Genomic DNA, 17,451 nt, shown 5'->3' on the forward strand with positions numbered 1-17,451 from the left:
AGCTCTCCGTATATCCTCGCGTACCCTTACACTACTCCCCCCTTAAATGAGAGCGGGTCCAGACGTCTCTCATTGGTACTCTAGACTAAAAAGTACAACGCAACGTTATATAACTCAACTCAATCTGTCCATAATAATTGACTACGTTAATTAAGTCATATCACTGTCTATGATATAATCGTCGAGACGTATTGGCATTCTGGGTTGGCGTCGTGGGCGATCCGCATTGCGTCGTTCGCGCAGTTGTTGTTCGTCATCGGTAGATGGTGTCGCTTCGTCCGCAGTCGTCCACTTCGATTCGCTCTGGTACTCTTGCGCCTTATCAACGCTGGTAGGTGGTGAGCTTGTAGGTGGACTGCGTGGCTGCGTGTTTACGGGAGGCACTGGTGGACGACGATGTGTATAAGGCTTCATACGGTTGTAGTGAGCGATGTTTTCTTTTCTGCCGCCTAGCTTACGAATGACATAAGTGACCTCTGAGCAACGCTTCACAATAACGTAAGGTCCAGTCCAATACGGCGTTAGTGTACGTGCCTTGCCGCGAGGGACAAGTGGCTGATAGAGCCATACGTGGTCGTCACGGCCGTATGGCGTGTGGTGTGTGCTCTGGTTGTACCGCGTTTGTTGATTAAAGGTGGCGATATTAAGACGGTCTGAGACGCGGTCATAGGTGATTTGGTACGACTTCATGTTGTTACACATATCTCGTCCTGCTATTGTTGTTTTTTGAGTTTATGTAATACAATAGTTACCTATTCGTTATCACAACCTTCAACCTGCATTGGATCTTTTGGTCAGTTCCAAGGATTGTAGAGGATCCATATCGATGTCTTTGCATAAAGATTGTGCTGAGAAAGATCTTACAGACTTATTGGGGCAGAGATATCTTCTTTGATCGAGACAGTCAGTTGCATAAAGGATGGAGCAAGGTTAAGATCCATAAAGGGAAAGGGAGCAGGAGTATGGCCGAATGTTATATACCAAGTTCACATTAAGGTCGCACTAGTTTCTCGCCATTTTCGTTTGGCCGCTTGCTGAGATTGAGTCTATCTATGCCATTTAAAGGCTGTATTAACCAGTGTGATTGCGGCTCTTACCTGGACGGATGGGAGTACCATCTCATGACATGCAAATGGGGTGGGGTCCAGTTTGGAAGCATGAGTGTATTTCAAATGTATGGTCTGACTGCCTGATGTCTAAAGATACATCACACACGAGAGCCACGACATCGCTATATAACATCTGACAATGGCCCAGACATCACAGCTTTTGATATCGGTTCAGAGTCAAACACAGATCTGGATGTGTCCTTGGCTCACCCATAAAACAGCGAAGTCATGTTCCCTCTCTTCAGCGTCAACAGAAGGTGCGGTAGCTTTGCGAAGAGAGCAAACAAAAGCAGAGAAGTAAAGTAGTGAACGTCTTTCAGGAGAAGCACTGAGCTTAGGGTGCGTTTCTTTATCTCAACAACCTAATCCGGTTGAGTTTGTGGACCTCTACCGCGTTTCTTTATCTTCACAGCGTAATCCAGTTGAGCTCACCCAAACTCCACAAACTAATCCAGCAAGAAGGTGGATTAGTCTGTGGAGATAGGCGTGGCCAATTAGTACATGCGCGCAAAAATGAAGCGGAAACGCTTTGATTTAGCAAGCCTCTCAACTACGGACGACGTACACCCGTTTCCTTTAGGTGTAGGTCCCATCGTATGGAGACCTAGCGGACTTGATGAAATGGGGCCGCGTTTCTGCTACAATTTTGCAGACAACATTCTTTCAAGTCCTGTAAGGCAGCAGACGTCACAAGATAATAGCCAATAAGAATTTAGTCATTCGCCATCACCTGCTAACAGTACTCAAGCAGATGCTTCTGAGGCTCAATTGCAAGAAAGTGGTCAATTGCAAGAAAGTCAGCAAGATGAGGAGTCACTGCAATCATCCAACAGTGCTGGGTATCAGTGGCGTCGTGCTGACACCTTAATGTTGTTAGACCTTTACCGTGATTACCAAAAAGAGTTTCAGGACACCAAAACCAAGAAAGACCGTGTGTGGAAAAAGATAGCCTCAGTATTATAAAGACATGGCTACAAGGTCGCAGAAACCCAATGCTCAAATAGGTGAAAAACTCTGAGGTCCTTGTATCGTAGAACTTTTGACCATAACAAAAAAACAAGTTTGTTCAGTTAAAAGAAATTAATATTATGATCTTAAGTAGTCTGGTTTCTTGTGGTTATTCACAGGAAACAGCAGAAGAGCTTGCTCATTTTACACTGAGCTATATGAGATCCTTGGTAGCAGACCAGAGTTTGACACTACTAATGTTGCCAGTAGCTACACATCGTCTTCTATATCAGCTGACATTGAGACTGTTAGAAGCAACCATACAACCTGTGATGCTACTGACAGAGTGTATGACAAGGCAGCCATTGAATCTGATACAGAGCAAGACCTTCCTATTCTATCAAGAAAGAAGATGAAAGGAGAAACCACCAAGACGAAAGGATCCTCCAAACAGGATATTATTAGCTTGCTGCAAACAATGGAAGAGCGAAGGGCAGAAAAAGAGAAAGAAAAATTTGCCTTTCTTAAGTAGATGCAGACTGAAAAGATGTCTCTACTGAATGATCTGGTTCAAGCCGTTCAAGATATGGCACACAAGCACTGAGGATGTAACAGATCTTTACTTGCTCAGTAATACACGAGTAGAGCCTATTATACTATAAGCATGTTGCAGATTAAGATTTGTTAATTCTTCGTGATTGTATATCCTATGTCTGAGTGTATTAGTTGCATTTGTGGCACCAATTCGTTTTGTTCGTGTAACAGGAGGAAACAACAAAGTTGCAGCATCATTATTAGATCTCTGAATACAACATACACAACACAGCCTATGAACAACACTAATGTAGAAGAACTCTACACTGTTCCCACAGCTGTTCAGCTCTAAGGTCTCGTTTCACTTTGCCTTCATTTCTCATACCAGCACTACAAATAGTAGTAGCTACATTATTGTAAGGATCACAGCTATCTTCGTCCATACCAATAGCATCATCATCCACGAGGTCATCAACATCCCCTTCAGACATAAGACAGATGTTATGAAGCGTGCAAGCAGCTAATATGATATTTGGAAAATCTTCAACTCGGTCAATATCCATATACTTCAATCGACGAAAACGTCCCTTCAAAAGAGCAAATATTCTTTGTATGACCATTCTAGTCGATGAATGTAAATAGTTGTAGTTTCTCTGTTTGAAAGTTAAATGGCGGTTGTCTCGATAGGGTGTTAGTTGCCATGCTGACAATGGGTAAGCAGAATCTCCTAATATGAAACTTCCTCCAGGAAAGATAGTATCTTTAGATTCACTGATTCGATCAAACAGGTCGGAATTTCTAAGAACTCGCGCATCATGTGTACTACCTGGGAAGCCTGCAAAACGGTCTGTGAACATCATCCGATGATTACAAGTTGCTTGAAGCACTACTGAATGGAAGTTTTTTCTGTTGATGTATGACTCTTCGTTCAATCTAGGAGCTTTAATCGGTATGTGTGATCTGTCAATGGCACCCAATACCATTTGCAAGCCACGATGACAACAAAATCCTTCTGTTATAGAACAAACAGTTTCAGCAGAGTAAGGCCACACAATGACTTTGAAAGTCCAATTCCTAACAATGGCAGTGATGACACGTGGAACAGTTCTGTACACTGTTGCGCCAAATATCCTAAACCTGTCTGCTACACTTCAGATAGTCTCTTGCGTTGCTAACATCCATAATGTTACCAGCAGCTGTTTCTGGACGTCCAGAGAAGGTCTTCCCCTTGCTGGAAGTCTTGAATTTCTCTGTAGTGCCCGAGAGCAGAGGTCAAAATATCTGCAGTCTTCCTTGAAACACAAAAATGCCGTCTAAAGTCATCAGCATGATAACGCGGAACAACAGTTTCCGTAAACCCAGAGATGAGAACTGATTGTCGACGGTGTATCAATGCCCCCAAAAGGGGACCAAACATTCAAAGCTACCAGTAAGATTCAGTAGCCACAAATACGTGTCGTCAAACAACAAAACAAACACAAACGCTGCAAATGCAGCCATAGGCATGCAAAAAGGACAAGATTGATCCATTTCGAACTACTAACACAATGCGCATGCTCACGTTTACTTGCATGTTTCTTTATTCCACGCTACTCCAATTCCACTGGAAAATTTCCGGTTAATCCAGTAGAGCTCACCAGGATTAGTTGTGGAGATAAAAGAAATGCGCCCTTAATGTCTTGTCTTTAAACACTGTGGACGTTGAGAGCTACAAACAGAAATATACTTATATCAGCGTCCTCTAAGGTCTACAGACAGCTCACAGCTAAAACATTCTGGAAAAAAAGTACGTCAAAATATATGTAATGCGTCGTTTTTGCAAATTTCCAGGCCATGTAGCATTGGAGTAGATAATGATGAAAGTAGCGTGGACATTACTGTTTGTAATAGCCATCATGTACTCTAAATTGTGATTTATCAGAATTTATGATGACAAACAAAGACTTGCAACGGTGTAATGCAAGAGTAATTACTAGAAAACTTTCGAGACTTGCTCAGTGTAACTCATGTAAAATTTTGAGTCTTACTCGCTTCAGTTGTTTAGGCGTTAGCATTTAGTTTTAGCGTAGGGAATGCGGGCTTGCTTGTATGTTGTACAGTTTAGTGTGAGTGTGCTAGTTTCCATGTATGAAATATATGTATTAAGACAGACAGACAGACCCCGGATGAATGGAAGCGGTGGTTGCAACCTACAGTTTCTGCAAAGTAGAAGTCGTCAACAGAAGAGGAGAGATTTTTCAGGATTCTTTGTGACGTCAGCGGTTCTTTCCGCTTTCGTCGGTTGCGTCAGTCCTATTCGGTTGTATGGAGTCCCCGTTTCTGGAATGAACGCTTTTGTTGAGTTGATTTTCGTCGTATGTTATTTCCGTGGCTTACGTTTCTTTGTTGTGATCGAGTTTTGCGTTCTGTCTTCACTCTTGTGGCTTCAGTGTCTGGGATCATCGCAGCCTTACCTTAGTCTAGTGCATTTTCTCCGGATTCTGTCGTCGTCATCTCATCTTCGTCTCATCGTCCATCTTGTGACTCCAGCGTGTGGGATTATCGCAGTCTTACCTTGACCTCGTGGCCTAGTGCGTCTTCTCCAGAGTCTGTCGTTATCATGTCGTCTTTCCTTCGTCTTGTCGTCCATCATGTGCACGTGACTTCAGTGTCTGGAATCATCGCAGCCTTACCTTGCCCTTGTGGCCTAGTGCGTGTTCTCCAGATTTTGTCGTCATCATCTCGTCTACCTCTTCGTCTTGTCGTCCATCTTGTGACTTCAGCATCTGGGATTATCGCAGCCTTACCTTGCCCTCGTGGCCTAGTGCGTTTTCTCGGATTCTGTCCTCACCATCTCCTGGTCTTCTTTGGATTCATTTCTTCTGACTTGAGTATCTTGTACCTAGCTCTAGAGTCTAGCCTCTCGTATGTAGTTTGCCAGTTTTATTTTGTTACTAGTGTTGAACTTCAGTTATAGTTATGTACTTTGCAGTGATGTATAATAGTTCCATGTTTGAAATATATGTATTGACAGACAGACAGACAGACAGACAGACCCGGATGTTTGAACGTTTAACTTCAAATGTTTCGGCGGCAATTCTTGCAGCATTGTTGTGTATACGCCTTATGTCTAAGGCTGAGAGTTGTCCATACCAGTCGAGTACGTATTCTAACACCCTTAAGCGAGTTATCTCTCATATCCGTTACGTTCATGATCCTGTCGAAATCCCTCTGAATTTGTGACACGTTTGAAGTTGCAGCAACGTTCATGTCAAATGTGGTTTTCGAAGATTGGTCAGCATATCTCCTTCTGCAAAGTTCGCAACGCTTCACCGACAAGTAACAGGTCATTTGAAAGTCAACGGTCTGCAGCGAGATCGTCCACTTCGTCTTGTTCGTCCATTCCGGCGACTGATCAGTTGCTGTCAGTATCTGTTCCTCCTCCGCCTCAATTGCCGAGTGTCGATTTCAGTCAAGTTTCTGCGGGTACGTCTCCAGAACGTCTTTCAACAGCATGGAAATATATCCGGAAGATTTCCGCCGATACCATTTTGCATTCGCATACGCCAAAAACAGTGCAAATCATCAAGCCGTCTCTAACTGCAAGATTCATAGACTGCTGCACTTTGCTCTTCAGCGGATCAAGGAAATCCCTAGCGATGCGGCTGCTTGAAAACTTTTTCTTCTCATACCCCGTATGCTTTTGACGCCTCAGAGAGGAGGTAAGCATGGTAAACGCGAGGCCAACAGCGCTTATTCTAAGTTTCTCAATGGTGCTTGGAGTGACCTACTTCAGCTCAAAACGACTTTTGAAGGTTCTAAGAAAATTTTTATGGGTAAAGAACATGCTAAGAGATCTGTTGCTTTAAGATTAGTACGATGTGGAGAACTTTCCAAGACAGCTCGCATACTCACCAGCAATGGTTCAGCACCATCTTCAGCTGAAACGATTAAGAAACTGTCATCGAAACATCCCAAACGAATTAAAAGCTAGGAATCAATGCCTGCGTTAGAATCACCTTTTTCTTTGAATGCAGAAGAGTTTTCAATATTGTCAATAGCTTGCCAAGAGGTACCGGTACTGGTCCCTCGGGGTGGCATTTTCAACAATTGAAACTATTGTTAGAAGATGAAGTAACAGCTGATTCTCTAATGGTTAGAGGCGACTTGCCTCTTGAGATTGCCAAACTGCTCTCAGCATCAAGATTGATAGCTCTGCCTAAATGCAACGGAGACGTTCGTCCCAATGCTATCGGTGAATGCTTACGACGTATCACAGCTAGAGTCATCTGTCGCCAAAAAGAGAGGCCTTTGCTAATTGCTTCTGCCCAATACAACATGGTGTGTCAACTCCAAGTGGTTCTGAGCTTCTTGCTCACCACATTAAATTGGTGTTGGAGCGTAACGGCGACTGGGTTGCTATAAAAACAGACGTGAAAAATGCATTGCATTCAATCAGCAGGAAAGAGTTATTACAACAGTGCCGTTCTACATTTCAAGATATATCAAAGTATGCGTACCAGATGTACTTTAATTTCAGTTCACTAGTCGCCTTGCAGAATGGTCAACCGGTTTTGCTACAATCTGAGGTTGGGGTTCTCCAAGTTGACCCATTACGTCCTGCTCTGTTTGCCATGGCTATCCACCCAACTTTGGTGGATCTTCAGAACACTTTCTCCAACATTCAAATCCTAGCATACTTGGATGATGTGTTCTTGGTTGGTTTGCCAAATGACGTTACGAAAGCCTTTACTTCTTTACAATGCAATTTCTCAGCCATTAGCTTAGATATTGCTTGCCAGAAATGTGAGATTTATTGTCCATCTCCAGCTATCACAATTCCTGATCGTCAACTTCCTGTTACATCTGAAGACATAGTTATATTGGGAATGCCTCCTGGAAATGGTGAATTGGTATCCAATTTTTGCTCTACGTATGCTAACACTGGGAAACAACTATGTGACAAATAGTCCGCTTTGAATGGTGTCCAGAGCGCTTCGTTATTGCTCAAGTATTGTCACGTTCCACGATTGAATTACTTAGCTCGTGTTGTTCCTCCAAAGTTACTAACATCTGCAGCAGAAATTCATGATTTACAGAAACGCAAAGTTTTCTCTGAATTACTATCTTATCACCAACTCAGTGAACTGGCATGGCAACAAGCCACTCTACCAGTCCGATTAGGTGGTTTTGGTCTAATATCTGTCAAATCTATAGCAGCTTGTGCTTTCTTAGCCTCGTGGTTTGAAGCAATAGATGCATTACCCAAGCGTTTTCCTGACTTAAGAGTAGATTTAGATTTGCTTCTGAAAGGATCTTCGGGATCTGCTACAGGTGCGACATTAAATAGCCTCATTCCCTCGAATGAACTGTCTGAGAACAAACCTGCCAGTGGCAAATTACAGAAGCGATTACCTAATGATTTGTTTGAATCTATGTCTCGTGATACAGTGAAGTCAACAAGAGATGCTGCCAGAATTCGCTCTTTACATGACGCAGGTGCAGGTGCTTGGGTCAACGCTATTCCAACCTCGATATGTTTCGCACTTGATTCTTGCGTTTATCGTTTGACGTCACATCTAAGGTTGGGCTTGCCAGTTTGTTGTCTGGAGTGGTTAAGTTCGTGTCAGTGTGGAGCAGTTCTTGACGACAGAGGGTATAACCTTTAATATGCAAGGTTGGTGCTGGCCCATTTTGGAGTCACGAATCCATTGCAGATGTTGGGACTGATTGTCTAAGTGAACTTCACATATCACACAGGAGAGAGCCAAGACATCGCTACTCAAACTCGGATGACAGACCAGACATTATAGCACTTGATACATCTTCTGGTATGAGCATTGACTTAGACATCTCTCTTGTTCATCCCTGGAGTTCAAAGGTATTTCCCTCATCCTCAAAGTAAATGATCTAGCTTCGAAGCGAAGAGAAGAAAAGAAAAAATCATATATCAAGATGAAAGGCTACCAACTGGCAACCAAATAATCTTTAACCCTTTAGTCATTGAACACTTCGGTAGATGGGGTGATGAAGGAGACCAATACCTACGTTCTCTAGGATCTCAATCTTTTGATAAAATGGTCGGCGCAACTCGGCACAATTTATGGATCAGGCGCGTACCGTGGCATGGGCTAAATGGGCTATAGCCCCCCCCAGTTTTTGTGGGCGTTTCCCATTTTGTCAGGTGAAAACTAGCGTTACGTAGCTTTTTGTAAACGTGCGCGTCTGTTTACAGTCTGGATGTTCGAGGCCGAGCATGCGTGTCTCACACTAGGCTGCAGACATCGGTTTCCGTGATCAACACTACTTCACTGACACCATGTCGTCTCATCAGCAAAACCAGAAGTACAAAAAACAGACGAAACTGTCTCACTGTTTTCGGTAAGATCTATGGTCCACGCTGATATGTGTCAAACAGAGTTTACGCAGTAGTGGGTGTGTTACAATTCTTTACTAGAGTATAGTTCTAGTAGCGAGTATAAAATGTCAATTTCTGTGTTAGGTTAGTCCAGCCGGCTATGCGCAGTTTGCCAGAATCTGAACAGCAAGAGGAGGGACTTGAGGAAGCAAATGACTCTACTACCAAACTGATGCCAGACACTGCCATTGCAGCGTCAGCAGACAGCCATGACAGTGAAGAGATAGCGCCATCGAGTCTGTGCAATATGAAAGATCCCTGTCTAGGAGCAAAGACAGCTGACGTTCTTCGAGGTCCTTTTCAGCCAACAGCTGATTCTGTGATTGGTGGAACATTTCCTAAAAGACAGTTTGGTAAACAACAAAGGTGCTTTTAGTCATCTTGGTATGACAAATTTGTATGGCTAGAATACAGTCCACAGTTGGACGCAGCCTTTTGCTTTTCCTGCCGTTTTGCAGAATGCAGTGCCAGTGGTACAATAGGTCGTCCTGATCCATCCTTTACACGGAAAGGCTTCAGAAACTGGAAGACTGCTCTTGATGACTTTAGAAAACATGAATTGAGCTCAGTTCATTCCTTGGCTTCTGGGATGTGGCATCAGGCTAGGCATGTTGCGGCTACAGGTAGTTCTGTGGCACAAAGCCTTAGTGACGACTATGCCAGAAGAGTAGAGCTCAATAGACGAAATCTCAGCAAAATCATACACACAATTCTCTTCCTTGGTCGCCAGAACATACCTTTTCGTGGACATCATGAAAGTGAGGGTTCCTTAAACAAAGGGAACTTCTTAGAGCTACTGAATTTGAGAGCATTAGATAATCCAGACCTTGCTTTACATTTGAAAGGAACATTTACCTATACGTCGCCAAAAATACAAAATGAAATCATTGCATTGTGTGGAAGAAGAATTCAGCGTGGAATAGTTGAGGAGGTCAGGAAATCCGGATGCTATGGTTTAATATGTGACGAAACGACTGACATTTCTCGTCAAGAGCAACTCTCAATTTGTCTTCGATATGTTGACGAAACAGTAACAGTGCACGAACGTTTTCTAGGATTTTGGCCTGTTAAGGAAACTGATGGTGAGTCATTGCATAACTTTCTCAAGGACGTACTGAAAGAGCTCGGTATTCCAGTATGCATGATGAGAGCACAATGTTATGACGGCGCTGCAAATATGAGAGGACGATATAAAGGAGTTAGCACTAGGTTTCTACAGGACGAGAGCCGAGCCATATACATCCACTGCCATGCTCACGTATTAAACCTAACCCTTGCCAAAGCTTGTACTTCTGTTCAGGATGTTCGGAACATTCTCGGTGTAGTGGATTCCTTATATAAATTACTGGAAGGGTCAGCAAAAAGGCACATGCGATTCAAGAACATCCAAGAATCCGTGGATTCAGAAAACCCGGCTACCACTCTGAAAAGAATTTGCGAGACTCGTTGGTCTTCTCGTTACCAAGCAGTTAAAGCCATTAAGGTGGCTTTTAAATCCATAGTTCAAACCCTTCAAACTATTGCAAGTGATGATGCAGAATTAGGAGCAGACGCTGTGTCTCTTCAGAAGTCGGTTGAAACGTTTCAATTCTACTTCTATATTTCTGTTCTAGAGGCAACTTTGGGGAAAACGGCTGTTTTATCTGAATTTCTCCAAGCAAAGCATGTAGAACTATTTGGAGTAAAGGCCAAAGTTTTGGGCACAATTGAGGCGTTGAATTGTGTTAGAGGGGACTTCGAGATGATTTGGAAGCAAACTGAAAAGCTTGCAGAGGAGCTAGATCTAGAAATGCCTCGTTTGGCTCGAAAACGGAAAGCATCTGAGCGCTTAGAGTGGGGAAGAAGTGAACCATATTATCCAGCAACGCCAAAAGACCAGTTCAGAATGACTGTTAATGAACTTGTTGACACGATGATAATGGAGTTGAGAGAAAGATTTAACGAAAACAATTATGACGTTCTCACTGCTGTAGAGACTCTTTTAGCAGATGCCTTGACAGAGACCAAACCAAACTTGAGTCTTCTTCAGACAGCTTGTCAGTTTTATAGAAGTGATTTTGACTATTCCCGTCTACACCACCAGCTTACTGTCTTCTATGGTGAAATAAAGGCGATAGCATCTTCTCATGGAAAAAGACAAATAGAGTCCGATTTACCGGCAATACAGCATATTAGGCAGCTGTTTGCTGGAAAGGGTCTTAGAGACAGCTATCCAGAAGTTTTAAGGCTTTTGCAAATATATCTGGTAGTTCCAGTCTCATCAGCAGAATCTGAGCGTTCCTTTTCTACTCTCCGTCGTCTAAAGACTTGGCTTAGGAGTTCTATGGAAGAAGAAAGACTTGCAGCTCTGGCCTTACTAACAGTTGAGAGAGAAGAGGTATTAAAGTTAGAGGAAGCTATTGATGAACTCATAGAAGAGTTCTGTGCAAGAGGAAACCGCAGGATGATTTTTCAGTAAATAGGTGCTTGTTTAGTCTGCTCCATACTGTATATATGTATACGAGTAAACGTAATACTTTGTGGTCTGCATTGTTGCTACTAATACAATTTTTGTCAAAGGGGCGTGTCAGTGTTCGGGTATTTCAGCCCCCCCACTTCCAATGGCCACGGTACGCCCCTGTATGGATCACTGGCGGAAAAGGTTCAGTATTCAATTACTGTGATGGAATGCAAACGTAATCCAGCGCAAGATGTCATCCTTGGGTTGCAGAGTCCACGCAAAAAAAAGCCGCTTTCATCTCCAATAATTAGTGTTGTAATAACTGGACCCTCTTTAGGTTCTTCAGTAGTTAGAAAATGTAATTTTTAGTTCTCAGTTGGTTCGGTAGTTGATATCTGTAGTCTCTAGGTGATTCTGTATAATTTGACTCGTAGTTACATATTGTATGTTGCTAGATTCATGTTTCAAATATATGTATTTGACAGACAGACAGACAGACAGACAGACAGACAGACACAGACAGACAGAGACCCGTATGTGGAATGGCCGCCTACAGCTGGTTTTTTGGTCGTCCGCCAGAACGTGTCTGAAAGTGATAATCGCTATGTCTGGAGGTGAGCAGTGTCCCTACCATTACTGCCATATGTCAGGGCCTGTCCAGCGCGTCCTAAGTCACATCCGAGATGTCCACGATTCGTCTCTGCTGCCTGCGTCGTTTTTCTACCGCCTTCACCTTCATCAATGCGCCGGTTGCGACAAATGGTTCTCAAAACTTGTGCAACACAAGTCTAGATGTTCTGAACGTCAAGTCCGGTCGGAATCCGCAAGTCACGCGAACGGGTCACGTGACGCACATAGGACGGCGGTTACAAAGATCATCGACAACGTTCCTATTCAAGCTTTGTCTAACAATTGGTCGAAGATTGATGCTGAAAGCGAGATTTGTCAGACACATCCCGAGGTCCCCCAACCTCTCGCGAGGACCAAGCTTGGTCTCTCATAAGGACCAGTCTGTTGAGAGTCTCCTTTGTAGCCATCTTCCCTCAATCACACGTAATGTCTCACCATCTCTAAAATCACTGTTTCAAGACTGTTGTGACTTAGCCCTAACAAGAATCGTACAAGACCCCACTGACGAAGCAGGATGGAAGCTCTTTCTGTGCATACCACGAATGATTCTCCGTCACCAAAGAGGAGGTGCAGCTGCAATTAGACAGGAAAGACCTAAGTTTCTCTCCTTTCTTGATTTCCAGTGGGAGGAGCTTTTACATCTTCAACGACCTCTTCTCAAGTCTTCATCAACGCAATCAAAGCTTTCAACGAATCGTAAGAAACTTCTTCAGCTGATTAAATGTGGTGAACTTTCCCGAGCAGCAAAATTGCTTTTGAGTCCTGGCCTTGCTCCAGTCTCTGCAGAAACGGTTGTAAAGCTGACCTTGAAGCACCCTGCTCGAGTGAAGAGTGTGACCTGTCCGGAAGTCTTGCCTCAATATACCAGTCTCACTGAGTCATTATTCTTCGCTACTTTCTCCAAACTTACCAAGAGTTCCGGATCTAGCCCGTCTGGATGGAACTTTGATCACTTCAAGGCACTTGCAAGTAGGTCTACTACAGCCGGAAAGTTCTTTACTGTCTGCAACCTGATTGCAAGAAGATCTATCCCTCACGGCATATTCGAGCTCCTTTCAGCTTCTCGACTTGTTGCTCTCTCGAAGCCATCTGGTGATGTGAGGTCAATCGTAGTTGGCCAGTGTATCAGGCGGCTCACGGTTAGCTAAGACTTTGTGTCTACAAAAGGAAGAATCCTTCTCATCCTTCCTCTCTCCCCTCCAACATGGAGTAGCGGTTGAAGGAGGACCAGAGCTTATTGTACATCATATTAGTCTACTTCTGGAATCCAATCCTGATTGGGTCATCTTAAAAACGGAATTGAAAAATGCCTTCAACTCGGTATCACGATCCCATCTATTACCTGAATTTGCAAAAGCATTCACCGACATCAACCAACATGTCCATCAAATGTATGCAGGTTTCAGTCCTTTGGTTTTCAACGACGGGAAAATTGCTCACATTCTGCGGTCCAAGAAAGGAATCCACCAAGGGGACCCCTTGGACCCATGCTAGTTTCTGTCGCCTTGCATCCATTTCTTTTGGACCTCCAGAAGAACCACCCATCCACCCGTGTCCTAGCCTACTAGGACGATATGTTTTTATTGGGCCAATGGAGGATGTTTTATTATGCTTGAACGGTGCGGAGTCTAGCTTAAAAGAAATTGGTCTCAACATAGCAATCGAGAGATGCGAGCTTCTGTGCAATGGTCTCCCAGACCATCCCCTGTCTCGATAGAGCTATTCGAGTTGTGTCTTCTGGAACAATCATATTGGGGATTTCCATTGGCCATCAACACTATGTCACTGAGACTTGTATGGAATTTGCTAAAGGAGGACAAGGTTTATGTGACGAGCTTGCCTCCTTGGATGACCCCCAGTCTGGTATGCTAATTCTACGCTATTGCCACACAAATCGAATAAATCACCTTGCTCGCTCAGTGTATCCCACTCTGCTGAAACTTGGTACCAGGTTCCATGATCAGCTAACGAAGGCAACTTTCCGGCAATTGGTCTGTTGCCACGATATAGGGGAGCAACAGTGGCTGCAAGCAACATTGCCAATCCGGAACGGTGGGTTTGGCATGTCCTCTATGGTGTCAACGTGTCCAATCGCGTTCGTATCAAGTTGGGCCCGTTCTCTAGCTCACCTCCATCAATCATTTGGTGATCTCACAGACTTAGTCAAAAACATCTCCCGTGCAGTCCAAAATCCAGGTCACAACGGATCAATTGCCTCTCACCCTTGCAGGCCCTGCCAGGAAATAAGAGCCTCGTTGAACTTATCAGCAACGCGAAAAACTACAGCAAAAGCCAAAATCGGAGCAAACGGATCACATCGTGTCCTCTATTTTCTCAAACCCACTATCTCAGCGCTCAGCTGCTCGGTTCAGGTCGCTACAGGGACTTGCAGCAGGCGCATGGCTTGACTCATTACCTTCTTCTGCGAAGCTTGCATCAAAACCCAGCGATATTCGCCTAGCAATACGCATGAGGTTGGGTCTTGAAATGCCCCTCGGTTCTGTTGTCCCTATATGCGAATGCGGCAAAGACATTGATAAAGACCGCTATCACCTTCTTACATGTAAGACGGGCGGTGAGCCAATATGGACTCACGAGACATTGACTAGTGTTTGGAGCGACTGTCCAGAGCATTTGAAGATGTCCCATCAGCGAGAACTGGGGAATCTTTATGTTAATAGTGACGACCGCCCCGACATCGTTGTCTTTGACGCTCAACAGGGTTGTGACATTTAGCTGGACATCTCAGTGGCCCAACCATGGGCACTACCTGTGATCTCTCGAGCAGCTCAGGACGACGTCACGGCCGCAGCTACCCGTGAGGTCAAGAAATCGAAAAAATATGCTAAAGAAAGGGATGTCTGGGGCCTCCCCTCCAACTGCATCCCATTAGTGTTCGAACATTTCGGACGTTGGGGCTCAGAGGCAGCTCAATTCCTGCACCGCCTGTCACTTCAGTCTATAGACGAAGACGGAAGAAAAAACAGTCGTGATTTTAAGTCATTCTAGTGTAGATGCATGTCGGTAGCTTTGCAAAGATGTAATGCTAGCGTCATTAGCAGAAAGTTAGCAAGACTAGGACATTCTAAGATCTTTACAGTTGACAGTTCATTCGCACGTACTAAATTATGGCGTCGGCCGTTTGGGCCAGACTAGAATGTAATACTGTTGTTCTTTGAAAATATATGTATTGACAGACAGACCGACAGTGTGTTCCAGAAGAAGGCATCTGACATAAACAGCATTCTAGCATAAACAAGGATTTTATGTCCTTATAATCTTATAGAACTTGAAATCTGTATGGACTCGTAATTAGCCTTTATTTGCTATTGTACCATAATTCATGTTTGAAAATATACTACCATTGACAGACAGACGGACGGACGGATGGACGGACGGACGGACGGACGGACGGACGGACGGACGGACGGACGGACGGACGGACGGACGGACGGACGGACGGACGGACGGACGGACGGACGGACGGACAGACAGACAGACAGACAGACAGACAGACAGACAGACAGACAGACAGACAGACAGACAGACAGACAGACAGACAGACAGACAGACAGACAGATTTGTTTTATTGTCATCAAACGTCACTACTTACATCACTTGCTGCAGTACTAAAAGTTCTACTCTCCTACTGTTCTTCGTTTTAATTAATGAATAGAACTATGAATGGCTTTGTCCATCTCTAGCTTGTCTTGTCCATCCAAACAATTCAATGAAAGCCTAGATAGCTTTCTTAAAACAACTCTACTGTTACATTTCTGAATAATCACAGAAAATCTTCTTCTCCAATACCGACCAATTTCACGATAATAAGTCAAGAGATTTACAGTACAAACAGTCCGTTTGAACCTGTTTTCTTCACCGTGCCCTACAGATCTGTAGTCAAGCAGACGTTCCAGCAAACCAGTCAAAGACTCACCAAATGTTATTCCAGTGTCAGCCAAAGATGGGTGTCTTTGACATCTTTCAGTAAGTACTTTGCTAAGTAACCATCGATAGTCTTCATCACCACGACCTGCACTCACTTGTTCATCCAGATGATGAAACAAAGCATCCTCCACCTGTTTAAAGTTTGTACAAGATTTCATTTCAGCTTCCATCATATCAAAAAAGATTGGCATTGTAGCCTTTCTCAAGTCAGATTGGGGAACAAGAGTCATGGACACAAATGGTCCAATCAGAAACGGTACAAATTTGACTTGAAAGTCATCTAGTGCTTGCCACATTGACAAAACTTGGAAAGCCATAACTGTTCGAATATCACCATACTTGTCTAAAATCTTTGTTCGCTTGGCCTCAGAAAAGTTTTCTAGTTGGAGTGACCACTGAGTTATAAATGTTACAGCAAGTTGAAAAAATGCAATCCACACCTGTTGCTCAAACTGCTGCCCTTTCAAAAATCGATCACACAATGCTTGTGTAAAGTACGTCGTGGCTTGGACTAGAATGTTGTTCTGAACCATGTACATAATCATCCAGTTCTTTGCATACACATTGCTGCAAATCAAATCTTCAAATACTCCAAACAACTCTATCAGAAAGCCCAACAATCTTGAACGTTCAGAAAACGACATCAGCAGTTCAGAGTAATGTTCTTCTTTCATCACTTTCAACATGGCGATCAGTGACACAATGTATTGACCCGTGTGAGATGGAGGTGCCTGCTTATCAGTGGCTCGAATGATAGTCAGTACAAGATAAAACATATTACGAATCACCATAGAAATGTCATGATTAGATATTCCATTGTTTTCCTGTAGAACACTAAGGACCTCGACCAAAACCTCAACACATCCTTCTTCTTGCTCATGACGCTGAAGCTGCTGGCTTAAGCTGTGGAGTATGCATGGCAGCAACACAGCTCGTGATTCTGGAGACTTGAAGAGTTTGCTCTTGACTGTAGACAACATACACTGATTACGTGCTCTTGCCACAGAAGCCTTCGGTTGCCTAGCTTGTGCCCCCGCTGTCTGTCCCGGATGTGGTATGGTGGTTACTGGAGTTTGAACCCGCCTGGTCACAAATCGTTTTCTTGGAGTATTTGTTTGGTTTTCGTCAGTTCTGCAGTCAGACGGCATTTTTAAAAGTTCGGATGTCGACCATCTGTTGCCCATACACCCGTTGTAGACAAGAAAACGTGCTCAAACGGATTCTGGCACATATCAGAGACTCTCACTGCTCAGATGATTGTCCAACAGATTTTATTGAAGAACATGGGTTGTCCAAATGTCCTGGATGCTCACAGTGGTTTTTGAAGCTTCAACAACATGCTTCCAAGTGTTGTAGGTCATCCAGCGTAACCGCAACGCCTCAGGCTACGCTTACTACGTCAACACCGGCTCTGCCACTTCCAAACTCAAGGAAGCCAAGGGCAC

At 43.8% G+C, this 17,451-nt stretch overlaps 3 protein-coding genes across 3 annotated transcripts; 2 read left to right on the forward strand and 1 right to left on the reverse strand.

Moving 5' to 3' along the window:
* Positions 1–8,749: 8,749 nt before the first annotated feature.
* On the forward strand, positions 8,750–9,538 carry LOC134183806 (uncharacterized). The gene is made up of 2 exons (XM_062651378.1): positions 8,750–8,951; positions 9,073–9,538. The coding sequence occupies exons 1-2, from the start codon at positions 8,890–8,892 to the stop codon at positions 9,362–9,364; spliced, it is 354 nt and encodes a 117-aa protein (XP_062507362.1). The 5' UTR covers positions 8,750–8,889; the 3' UTR covers positions 9,365–9,538.
* A 39-nt stretch (positions 9,539–9,577) lies between these two features.
* LOC134183644 (zinc finger MYM-type protein 1-like) lies at positions 9,578–11,446 on the forward strand. Its single transcript, XM_062651228.1, has one exon. It carries the CDS (start codon positions 9,578–9,580, stop codon positions 11,444–11,446), a length of 1,869 nt encoding a protein of 622 aa, XP_062507212.1.
* Positions 11,447–13,302: 1,856 nt separating this feature from the next.
* LOC134183645 (dedicator of cytokinesis protein 5-like) lies at positions 13,303–17,154 on the reverse strand. Its single transcript, XM_062651229.1, has 3 exons — positions 15,873–17,154; positions 14,475–14,567; positions 13,303–13,400 (listed from the first exon to the last, which is right to left on the reverse strand). Exons 1-3 carry the CDS (start codon positions 17,152–17,154, stop codon positions 13,303–13,305), a joined length of 1,473 nt encoding a protein of 490 aa, XP_062507213.1.
* Positions 17,155–17,451: the final 297 nt, after the last annotated feature.

Source organism: Corticium candelabrum, chromosome 8 (genome assembly GCF_963422355.1).
Source record: "Corticium candelabrum chromosome 8, ooCorCand1.1, whole genome shotgun sequence".
NCBI lineage: Eukaryota > Metazoa > Porifera > Homoscleromorpha > Homosclerophorida > Plakinidae > Corticium > Corticium candelabrum.